The sequence below is a fragment of the Lissotriton vulgaris genome, chromosome 7 (genome assembly GCF_964263255.1).
Source record: "Lissotriton vulgaris chromosome 7, aLisVul1.2, whole genome shotgun sequence".
NCBI classification, from domain to species: Eukaryota; Metazoa; Chordata; class Amphibia; order Caudata; family Salamandridae; genus Lissotriton; species Lissotriton vulgaris.
In genome coordinates, this window is record NC_141695.1 from 1,648,708,590 (window position 1) to 1,648,721,853 (window position 13,264).

Genomic DNA, 13,264 nt, shown 5'->3' on the forward strand with positions numbered 1-13,264 from the left:
GAAATAAACGAAATGGATGCCAGTTTGGGGCCCCCCAGGGAAACATTGTTAAACATTACTACATTTTAGTGTCCTGACCTTGCGCCTCCTGGTATCAGGTGTCCTGAAGGCTTCAGGATGATTACTCTAGGCTCTCAGTTTAGTTCTCCAAATCGGACTTATACTCCTTCCCCTAGTGCTTCAGCTGCATGTTCGAGGCTGTTGATTGTCTAAGAGTGTGAAACTTTGTGATGTAGTTCGGTGCTCAAAGGGTGCATGAGTTTGCTTATGTTACACCTTGCAATTTGGTGAATCAGTGCCCATGTGCTCTATTACTCAAATCATATCAGAAGCAATGCATACAACCAATGTAACAAGGAAGAAAATCTTAGAAACACTAAGATGATGTTGTGAGGTTGATGCTCAGCAGATTACTAAAAGATGAAATATTGCAACGTCACAATGGATATTATTACAAGAAAAATAAGCAGGCTTCACAAGGTTGATGATGTGTTAGCCTTGCCATTTTCTAACTTCCTATGCTTAGCATAACCACAGTGTAGCATTCCAACTTCCCAACCTTACAGAGTGAGGTTCAACCTCAAATCACTCAGATAACTAAGGTAAACAAATGAAGTGCATATACTTACCATAGCCTGGATAGCAGACCTTTAGACAACAGACAGAGCTGAGCACTGTTAGATTAGTGAGACTGCATAAGCCAAAAAGGACTCCACAAAATGCATAGTAGTTGCAGACTATTCTATCAAATAACCACCTGAAGACATAAAAGGAAATGGAATTTGTTAATATGCAATAGAAAAAGTGCATTAATAGAACACTGATAATCTTTTCCTAATCACAAACTTGATGAGTTTTTTCATATTTGTCAAGTGCAACGTTATCTTAAATCAAATACATAGCTATCTTCACATTAAGACTAAGGTAAATGTACACATGAAGATAATACAATTAGAGCTACTTCTGCACTTATGTGTAGACTTGCATGTCTCCAAATCCCTAAACCCTCCAATGAAGCAGTGGAGAATCCCATTAAAGAATTTACAAGGGTAAAAAGTTACTATAAGCAACATTTTACCAGCTGGTGGAGTTCTCTGACATTGCAGTAGTGATCACCCTGAGATAAAGTAAAGGGAATTCGATGGTGTTATATATATATATATATATATACATATATATATATATATACATATATATATATATATATATATATATATATATATATATATGTATATATATATATATATATGTATATATATATATATATGTATATATATATATATATATATATATATATATATATATATATATATATATATATATATATATATATATATATATATATATATATATATATATATATATATATATATATATATATATATATATATATATATATATATATATATATATATATATATATATATATATATATATATATATATATATATATATATATATATATATATATATATATATATATATATATATGAGAAAATCAGTCCAGGTTCCGTGATGGTCTCGGAGCCAAAGGTCAGGACCTCAAACACCTCGCGCCCAGCAATCCAATATAGCCTCAAGAAAAAATACATCCAACAATGGAGAACAGGGAAGACGTTTAATGTAGGATATCCATATGCTGCTGTCCCATGTTCTCTGCCCGTAGTCAAGACCGCATGGCTCCCGATTCTTTGAGGGTGGTGCTCCTTCCTCGGCAGGGGTGGCAGCGTAAATATTCCAGCTCCAAAGTTACCAACGTACAAAGGAGCACGTACAAAGGAGCGTATGGATTCTGCACGTATTCCACACAGCGAGGCCCATCTGTGGGCTTGAAAAGTTACCGACTGAAGATTAGCGCAACGTGAGGCACTACAAGTCCCAGAAGTCCCATCCAGGGCGTGCATCTAAGCAAGAAGGGGTGTGGTGCCTCAAGCGCTCCTTCATAACTGCCAAAGCCTCTGAAGGGAAGTGGGGACACTTCAAAACGCGTCAGGCATCCAAGGCAGTCTGAACAGTTAAAGGATATCGTTGTGCTGGAGGCGTGCTTACCATTCAAGGCTCCTTGTGTGCAGCTGAGGTCCGGGTGCTCCTTTGTACGTTGGGTACTTTGAGCTGGAATATATGTAAATATATATATATATATATATATATATATATATATATATATATATATATATATATATATATATATATATATATATAATGCTTATTATTTGATGATTTCTAGAACTATAACTTTGATCATTAGGAGTCTCATTGCAGTTTAAACCATTGTAGGGAGAGGGTGGTGGTTACGTGAGCACTTGTGAATAACCGAACAATGCCTGTTACTGATCTGTTTGTTTGTATTTTGACAGGGCGTCACACTGACCCTGAATGAAGAATAGCCAATGTTTAAAGATTAAGGGCACATGAGAACCAGCATGTTCCAATGAACTGTCGTCTCTACTACAGCCTCACTTACAAATCCAGCCTTGGAAGCATTTCACCTATGAAAAACCGTAGTCCCTACCCTGGTCATCATCAGTGAGGACATCACTTCCACAGAGAAGCGAGTAAGGTACTATACCTTCACTCCACCATCTACTCTCACCTATTATTATTTATCACTGGGGTAATTGTATGTCTCACCTGCGACTGACAGTGGCTCCTTGTCACCCCACCGTTTCAGCCCCCTAATGTGTCAATCATGTAACCAAATGTACTATACATTGAAGTCTGTCTTCACATATAGTGTTCTATTTTCAAATGTATCACACAGCATTCATTTGCGTGCTTGATTTAAAAGTTACAATCCATTTTTTGAAACTTTATCAAAAACTGCCAACGGACAACAGGATAACTGTCTTTAGCAAACATTTCTTTTATTTCCATGTACGCTGCGTCATGCTCTGCACTGTACCTTGAAATGTGTGGGGAATTCACGGAAGCTCATGTGACCAAGATCTCAGCCGAGATCGAAACGCGTCTTCTGCTGTTTGCCTAATAAACCTGCAACATTCTTTGCATCTACAACCTATTGTGGCTCGCTGGATATATATATATGTATATGTATGTATGTATATATATATATATATATATAGATATATATATATATATATATATATATATATATATATATATATATATGTATGTATATATATATATATATATATATATATATATATATATATATATATATATATATATATATATATATATATATATATATATATATATAAATTATTTTTTTCTTGTGAAATATATTTTTGGGTAAAAAATAAACGTAAAGAAATTGAAATATTTAAGATTAACCGGTATCTAATAAAATAAATGTTACACCACAATAACTCCTCAAATTAAAGGTTTATTTAAAAAGAAATTAGCTTCAATATATGAATATTATTAAATAAAGGTAAATTTTAAAAGTTAATTTACAAATTAACCACTCTCACTAACGTTTTAATTTTTCTACTTTCATTAAAAGCTATAGATTTGTTTAATTCAAATGCTTTTACAGTTTTTCAAAATAAGTTAAAAAGTCTATCTTATTTTTTAAATATATTATTAATATTCTATCTATCTATCTATCATAGTAAATTTGATTGTATAAAGAAGATTTCTTTACAATATTAATAAATACAATAATACAGCAATTTATTGGTATGTACTAATAGCAGTCAACTTCTAACACTATAGTCGCTGAGATAATGCAAAACTTAAACATTTTGTCAGTTTGCAGATAAATCAACAATCCTTTGCTAAAAAATCCTTTGCTAAAAAACTGAATTTAACGGCGTGTTTGATAGTTCTAATGTCGGTTGTTTAATGCATCTTTAAGATATTTTCCTATTCAAAATAAGATTGCAGGGCATATACAGATTAGATGTTCCATCAAGTCATCTTTGTATGCACAAAGTTCACAATTTTGTGAGCACTCAACATACCAGGCACTCCTTAATTTAAAAATTGTAATATAATAGAGATGGAAGCAGCAGACTCCATACTGTATTCCACATGCTTATAGGACTGAATGAGCAAAAGATCCTATAAACATGTTAGTCCTCAGGCTCTGCTTTATTAGCTCTTTATATTTGAAATGGGAATTAGGTCGCATCTCAGCAAGAGGGGGCAAGTTATTAGATTTGATCAGATCATCGACCTGCCTGAGACTGGAATTATTTGAGGTGCTTTTGAAGTTGGTTATCACATAGTCACAGACAAAATGCATAAAGGCACCTACATAAAGAGCAGATAAGGACGGTAAAGAGAACTTGAAGCTTAATTTACTGTGAGGTGTAGCTGGTCAAAGATTTAGTTAGGTTCTAATCCTCTTCATAAAAATTCTATTCAGAGCAGTAATTGCATCAGTATTGAAGATTTGCAGGTGCAAATAAAATGGATGAAATTATTTTGATTTTATAAATATTAAAATCCAGAACAATTGCTTGGCCGCCTTTTTATAGAATTTACAACAATATTGGCCTGCTTCCGTTTACTTGTAATGTGGTTGTCTAGCTACATTGTGATCCACTGTTACGCCAAGGTAATCGTCATTGCTTACTTTTCGATAGTGTTGTTATGGATTTTACATCTATCGTGACTCTGAGGGGTCGATTCCAATCTCGGTCAGAGGGTCTCCGAACGCGATCCGGCCAAAAAAAGGTACGAGTCGAACGTGTGTGTCCTGACTGACTCCGACACCTGTACGAGCCAGCAAGTACGATGCGACTGTGCGCCTGTGTTCCGACTGAGCTCATTTCCGGAACCGAACCACTCTGACCGAGTCGTACGGACACGATACGCACAGCACAATGGAGACGTTTAATTACTGAGCGAGTACGATGTATGCGTCGAACAGCCGGATCTCGCCGAAGTTTCCGGCTCGCAAAACGTCCGGGAAGCTGCCTTTGGGGGGGCAGTACAGGGCCCCCGTCACCCGCAGCCTTATGACTTGGAAACAGGGGGAGACCCAAGGGTCTCCCCTACACAGGCATGTACGGTTCAAATGGCACTGATGCGTATCCATTGCTGGGCGCGCCCTCTTGCGATACGCACCCATCCAGTCAATGGGAGCCCATGTACGTGTCGTACGACAAGCTCTCATTGACTTCAATAGGAGTTTGACCGAACTGAGTCCGGCAGCATGCGGCTGAATCGTACTCACTCAGTTCGACTTCAGAAGTCCGGCTTGGTCGGAAAACACTCTGGATCTGGCTCGGTCAGAGAGCTTTCTGACCCAGATCAGAATCGTCCCCTAAGTCTTACCAAACGACATAATATTTGCTTTTGCCAAATTGACTATTAAATGATTGACATTGTTAATTTCTTGTTGTGTTTTTAATTGAAACTGCAAACCTACTTGGATTAAAGAGAAAATGGCAATGTAATCTGCATATATTATGTATGAAATGGTTTTTCCACCAAGATTATGAGGCTTCCCCATTTCATTGTTGAGGTATAAGGATAGGTTGGAAGTATAAAGTTCTAAAACTGTGACACAATGTGTTAAATTAACATCACCAGTACCGAAGCGTGAGAAGTTATGAATATTACTGGTTAAGTAATCGGTGCATTGCCATGCTCGCATATGTGATACAGCCCTAATTGCTTATAAAATGTCTCTGCTGCTTCCTTCTGGTAGCCCCAGATGCACAGAATTCGACATACTGGCCCAAAGTCCCTTACCAAATTACAGTGGTTTATGTAACATGATTTGCAAGGAATGAGCGGATGACAGATCTCTCTTTGCTAAGATCTTTTCTTGCCCTGGGTGATATAAAGAACTAAAGATAGAGGAACGCTCTAAACGAAGGAGACAAAGAGCAGGAACAGACATATTTCACAATTTGATTCCAGTCCCGTCAACATCTTCCAGCCGCCCCCGGCTGCCTTTTCAATAGATTAAGAATGGGATGGAACAAAGGAAGCTAGTTTCAGATTACCACAAACCAGGCACCTCTGGTCGTCATGGAGTGAATTAAGTTATTAAATGAAATGATGCAGACAGAAACCGGAGCTGATTAAAAACTGAGATAAACACGAGCGTCCTGAATGGCTACACTCTGCTCACGTTTCCTTAATGTAGTACAAATACTAAACTGCAAATGCATAGTGAAATGTTTCATGCTTCAGATGAGCTCAGTCAGTTGAAAAGAAGATGCTAATTATTTTTCTTTGAAATTTGTGCACATTATAGCCTAGTTCCTATGAGAATTGCTCTTAAATTTGGGGAAACTGTGGCCCCCCTTAGTTGCATGGTCTTGAAAATGACAGAACTTTGTTCACTCAAATGCAACATTGGTTTAGGATGACCATACTTTGAAACCTAAAAACACAATATTCCACAAACATGAAAGTAGAACTGCAATTCTGCATCAACTGATCTGATATTGCTCACACACGAAAAAAATACACAGACAAAGAGCTTCTAAGGGGTCAATAATATGTACTTTTTACACCCAGCATCTTCTGTGTTATGTTAAACTGCTTTCTGGAAAGGGCTGTGTTTTGAACCTGACCCTCCCTGCAGGGTAAGTCCTAGACATTTTGGGCCCGATTCACAGAACTAATTTAAGACAAAATCCTAAACTTACTACTTTTGGTATTCACAGAAGTTAGGATTTTGTCTTAAGTTTGTCTTAAGACAGACTTAAGACAGACTTAAGTTAGGATTTTGTCTTAAGTCTGTCTTAAGTCTGTCTTAAGACAAACTTAAGACAAAATCCTAACTTCTGTGAATACCAAAAGTAGTACGTTTAGGATTTTATTTTAAGTTAGTTCTGTGAATCGGGCCCTAAGTCTTTACCTTTCCACTTTTTGCTGAAATTGTTTTTGTTGGCTTGAGGAGTCTGTGCACTTTACCACTGCTAACCGGTGCTTAAGTGCCTGTGATCTCTCCTCTAAACATGGTTAACCTGGCTCATACCTCATTGTTATATTTAATTTACTTATAAGTCACTTGTAGAGTGGTATAGAATATATCCAGGTCCTGCAAATTAAATGTTACCAGTGGGCCTGCGGTCCCTATTATGCCACCCACTCAAGTAGCACTGAGAACATGCCCCAGGCCTGCTGTTTCACCTTGAGTGCAGTTTTAAACTGCGATGTCTATTTGACATTAAATCCCACTTGTCAAGCCTTAAACTCCCCTTTTATGACATAAACGTCACACCTAAGGTAGACCCTATGTAGCACATAAGGCAGGTTGCTCTATAATTAAAAGCTTGGACATGTACTTTTAAATTTTACATGTCCTGATAGTGAAAAACTCCTAAGTTCACTTTTCACTACTGTGAGGCCACATTCAATGAGCTGTCATTTCTATTAGGAGCAGGTGTCTATGTCATGTTTGATATTTATGTATTTATTTTTATTTATTTATAAAGTTTATATGTTTATGAAATTGTAATGTTGAGCAATCTTTAATGGTAAAGTCAGATTTTTTTTTCCATTTTGAAAATGTCACTTTTAGAAAGTTACATTAAAGAATAGGGCAACCCAGTAACCTCTGTGAGCTTAGGTATCAAATAAAACAAGGGAAAATGGCTAACAAGGAATCATTGATTACATGTCTAGAAATTAGAGTGTTTTTCACAATTTGATGTAGGCCTGACTCTTTAGATTTATTCATATGAAAACTTATTGTATATTTAAATAATTTGTTTAATTCTATTTGTCACTTTGTGGACACGCAATTCATTTTTAATTTAAGAATGTTGATTTTGAAACGATTCCCTTGTCAGCCATTTACCCTTATTGTACTTTTAGAAAGTTGGCATTTTCCTGCGCTTAGCCCTTTTGTGCCTGTAGCCTGGTTTGGGTCACAGTTAAACTTTGTGAATTCCTCCCATACAGTCACACAATAAAGGAATTTGATGTGCCTGGATGGACCATCTGCTGACAGGATGGGGCAGAGCTGAGCACAGCTGCACTTACAACTGAACAGCCTGTGCTCTGCCTTCACACAAAGAGTCTAGCAAACCCACATTGTTATTGCAGCCAGCTTGGAGCCAGGGCAGGGGAGGCAGGGAATTCCATGCACTTCAAAGCCAATGTCCAGAAGCTTCTTCCACCTTCCAGAACCAGAGCACCAGGGCATAAAAGGGGATCACAGACACCAATTCTTCAGTACACTTCTGGACCTGTGGATACTCTGCCAGGAAGAAGAACTGCTGTGCTGCTGAAAGGACTGTCATTCTGCTAGACTGCTAATCTGCTGCTGTCTTGCTGGATAGCGATTTTATAGTCTTTCCCAAAATATTTTTTATTTTAACTTCACTTTTGACATATTAATAAGTCTGTGCCTTGCGAATTCACATAGCAAATACACACAGATACCTCAAAACTACAGCTCTCAGAGTTCCCAATCTTAAGGAATGACTCAATCACATGCGTCACTCCAGCGCAACACGGCTGCTGAGCACAGTTAAAACCACACATGCCGAGGACTCAGGTGTACGGCGGTGGCCAGAGCAGGGGGAACCCGTAGGTCTATGGGCGGTGCCAGTAGATTGAAATAGTGAGTAACTGTACAGCAGTACCAATGTGGCACTGTATTAGTGACTGGTGAGATACTGAATTGCAGCATGAATCCCTCATTTTACCAACTTCAAGGTCGAGTCGATGAATGGTGGGAGCACTATAATGTGTCAAGAGTAGATTTTAAATTACCCGTAAATAGTTGTTGTAGGATCACAAACGCTTGGTCATTTCACTACGTTAAATATAAAACACTAGAAAAGAGACAGGAATTATTTTTAGATGACAGAAACACCTCTAGTGCCAGTCCCTCGACACAGTGAGTATCGGCATGACAGTACTGATGTAGCACTGTATGAGTGAGCGGTGAAATACTAAATTGCAGCATGAACCCCATTTATTAGCATACATGTGGGCAAGTTGAGGAATGGTAGGAACATTGTAATGGCAACAAGCGTAAATTTTTAATCACCAACAAGAGTTGTTTTAAAATTGTAGAGGCTTGGCGGGAGCTGTCATTCCACTGCTTCTATTATAAATCACTACAAACGCGACAGAAATTATTTTTAGAAGACAAACACATCCCATGGATTTAACTTTAGCGACACCTGTTAAACATACCCAAACAATCAGGTGATATAAGAAGTTGAGAAAGAATGGAGAAAGGGATCTCGTTTATATAAGAGAAGTATCACCACGTCCTGTGGCATACATTTGGGTTATACTAAGAAACGTGTTTGACCTGTTAATTGTTTAAAAGCAGGTCACCGAAAGGAAAAGACCACTATGGTAATTTTTACATTGGGTACAATAGACTGTTGTTTGTCTTTTCCCTTGCACCAGAGTTTGGCTACAGGATGGCACCAGGTGCCAGACACGCATAATTCCTAAACAACCCATAATTCTGGTAAATTTGTATTCACTTAATTTTTATTGTATGAACTAGTTTTCCTCGTTTTAAAAAATAAACAAATACACACCTGTTCTTCATGCGATCTCTGGGATGTGTGCGTCAAATAGTGGTAAAGGAATGTGTTTCACATCACTAAGGTTTTTTAAAACAATGAAAGAATCTTACATACTAGGGTAGAATGTGAATGAACTACGAACTTTATGTGATATCCAAAAGGTTAATCACAAATGTAGGGGACATTATTTAGGGAGTGTCTCTAATAATGTACCTTTTTTTTTGTGTCCTACGGTAGGATCCACAGATGGATCATAAATGCAGGGGAGACCTATATGCTTCTTACACACACATAGAATGATTGTGTAATCGTTTTGTTCAGGGATACAACTTTAGCACTGAAGAAGGCCCCAGATCCATTTTGGACATGTTGTGAGGGCCTAAACATGTTGGCATTTGTTTAAATCAAGGTTAATTGAGGAATAGCTCTCAACTATAATTTTGTTTCTCTTATATTTTCAACCATACCCTCAGTATCTTATTAATAAAAAAAAAATCATGGGATACACTGTGAAGTATTTTTAACTCCCTACCTATCACCTTTTTCTGGCTCCCTGCATTATCCAATTTCACTTTTATCTAAGAACTCCCAGAGACCTTCTTCCGGCTGTGTCTGCCCTGGTGGTATTATCTCACCAGGGTGGGTATCGGTGCCTATGATGAAGCATGTCACTATAAGTGAGTGAGGCATCTGTTCTAATATCTTTGGATACCCCAGCAAGACAATTGAACTTTGGCCAGCAGTTTTCTTTTTTCTGCATAGTCCAGTTGCCATTTTTAGAATAATTGCTGGATTGCTGCCTTTTTGCCTCTGGAAGAAGGACTGGACCTGCAACTTTATCTTGAACCCAGGCCCACCAGAGTGACTCCAAGGGCAGGTCTACTCCCTCGGGGACATAAAAGGCTTCCCAACATCCTACACCTGCCCTGGACGCAGTTGAAGTGAGATCATGACCACCAAGAGGTTCCCTTGGACCCTTGGTGGTGCTCAGTTACCTGAATTCATGCTTTTGGACTCTTCGTGACAGTGAACAGGAACTTTCACACTGAGACCTCGCTGCTTGCACCACGATTCATCGTGAAGCACCGTCAGCCTGACTCTTTGTACTAAAGCATCAACCACCGTAGGGACCGCCAGCGCAAGCCTCTAGCAATGTAAGCACACGCCGCCTGGACTGCTCTTCAAACTAGGGGCCCGTTTTCGATATCGGACGACCTGAGTCTGTCCGACATCGAATGGGTACTGGGACCGACCGACCTCCTGTGGGCGGTCCCAACCCAGCAATTAGGATGTGATAGAACACTGTTCGGTAACAATCCTGTTCCTTACAATGGGAGCATGCATTCTGACCGGAATGCATGCTCTCATTGTAAGAGAAGAGGTGCATTTCATACCTGCACCCCGTGGCAGACACCTCAAGGTGCCTGCCACAGGGTGCAGAGATCAACAGGGGGGTACTATAGGTGCCCTCTAGGCCACCATTCTGAGGCCTTGCACCCAAGGGGGCCCTGCTGGGGGCTCCCAAACTCGACTTCCAGCAGTCTTTCGGTGTCAGAAAGGCCGGCACAGAAAGGCGGTCAGAATCCGACTTTGTAATCCCTCGGGCAGAAAGAGCCATCCTTGGAATTACAGGAGGCTTTCCAAATCGCAGATGGGCTCTCCGAGCCAATCGGAAGCCATTTGGAAATCCACTTTGGATTAAATTAATCCAAACTGCTGCTTACGATGCTTACGACTTCGAGAAGGTAACCTTCAGTGGGCCTATCCTGGTGACTGAAGCCTACTTCCACTCCATCGTGGATGGCCTGAAATTGTGACTTTTACCCGGTCCAGTGCGACCAGATATCTCGAATTGGAGCTGGGTGCTTTTTGGCACGATTTTCACTACCATCTTTAAAAATCATAACTCTGTTTCTACTGATTAGATTTTTGTAATTTTGGTGTTGAATAATTTATTAGAATTGACTCTTTTTGTAATTGGTTTGGGATTTTTCTTGTATATTCACTTTATTACTGTTTGTGTGCTACATAAATGCATTACACATTTGTAATGATGTGCATGGTCTAGTAGTTGGGATGGGAGGAGTCACGGGGTTGGAGGAAGAGGAGGGGCTGAGACATGAAAGAGGCAGTTAGAGTAGGGACAGGGAACTGAGAAGAAGCAAGAAATAAATCTCCTGAACACACACTATTGGTGTTTGTCGTTATTGCCATGCGACACGACAAAATTGACTCTAAGTTAAGCCTGTCTGCTTTTGTGTCAAGCTACCCAGGGTTAAGCACAGGTTAGTTTAGTGAATTTTTGTGGTTTACCCTGCAAGGGATTGTGGCTGTGGCTTTACCAGGGCTCACACCGCAGTTAACTAACAACTCAGTTTTTCACAGGCTGCAAATTAATCATGCATTGGAACACATGAACCCCCCCCCCCCGTTAATTGACTCTCTTTGAAAACACAGACATGTAGTAAATTTACTGAAATTTGTCAGGACATGTGATGAAAATCCTGGATTGTCCCAACAACTACAGGATGTTTGGTCTGCTACATGATTAGTAGGAACTATGACAAAACAAATCAGTCCGCTTCCGATTATGCAATATTTGTAGTATGGGTGGTATCAGACTAAAAGTCCTCAGTATTGAGACCCCACTATAGGACAAACTGTTCATTACTACCTACACTGCATTACGTGGGCATGTCTCCATATATTTTGTATCCAGAATTGAGCTTTACAAGAATGTTGCATTCAAGTAACAGCACGGTACAAAAGGGGGGTGGTGTACCTCTTTGTTCACCATAACTTGGCAGGGTATACTCAGACGTGAGTCCCTTGCTCACTTTGCCACTGGATTCAAGCAAACCGGGCTGAAGACGGATGTAATGCCAGAAACCGGTCCTAGGAAGCTTGTTTCCGGTCCAGGGAAGGCATGGCTTGGCAGTTCGGGCTGGACTGTTCCCATGAGGCACAGGGTCAGACTGATTTGCATGTCTGAACTGGGGTGGCAGAGTGGGCTAAAGAACGGTGATGGATTAAACCCAGATCTGTTGACTGGGTGTGAGTGTTTGATTGGTTCAAATGCTCCGTCCATCACCACCCCCTTTTGTACCGCATTCAAGTAACAGATCACTATGCTTAACGCAAAAAAGTGCGAGTGGGTAGCAAAGCCTTTGCGGCTCAGGCAGTCATGGCTTGAAGGGAATGATCATCCAGAGGATCTGAGACTGGGACAGGAATTCTTGCAACTCAGAAGAAGTTTAAAAATGCAGCTTTTCTGATTTGTCTTCATTACTTGGTGGACTGACGCACCTGGTAACTCCTGGGAAATTAAAGTTACAATGACAATTAAGATGATGCTGCAATGGAAGCTGCAATATAATCGAGAAGGTAATGACACTGAGTACTGTACAAGCACCAATTATGTCTTTAAAAAATAAAAACAAACAAAGTGGTAAACGCACTAAAATCATAATTAACATGTCTTAAAACAAACCCAGCATGTGATGTTCTGCTGAAGCTAATGACAGGCAAATAGAAACATTGTGGCTTAACTAGAGTTTGGGTATTTGTTTTAGAAAATCAAATGCTTCAGTAAAGTTTGGTGAACAGCCATCAAAAACAATTGTGGCTGTCTAACAAACTTTCTTTTACCTTGGCACAGTGGTTAATTTGTAAAAAAAAAAGTAATTGCCAGGGCTCTCATTAGGAGGCAGCTTGCACCAGAACATTTCTCCTGCTATCGCCCCCTAAAACAGAATCCTGTGATTCTGGATAAACCACGTAATAATCTACAAAGCCCTGAACTACATGTTCAGAATCAAAGCTGGTACTGCACCCAG

The 13,264-nt window shown here is 39.3% G+C and overlaps 1 protein-coding gene across 1 annotated transcript in view; it reads right to left on the bottom strand.

The window, feature by feature from the left end:
* The window catches only part of LOC147706203 (opsin-5-like), a 419,843-nt gene that overhangs the window by 145,206 nt on the left and 261,373 nt on the right, over positions 1-13,264 (bottom strand). The window contains exon 4 of the mRNA XM_086929045.1: positions 630-757. Within this exon, the coding sequence (XP_086785171.1) occupies positions 630-757 (128 nt within the window). The remainder of the gene's footprint in view (positions 1-629; positions 758-13,264) is intronic.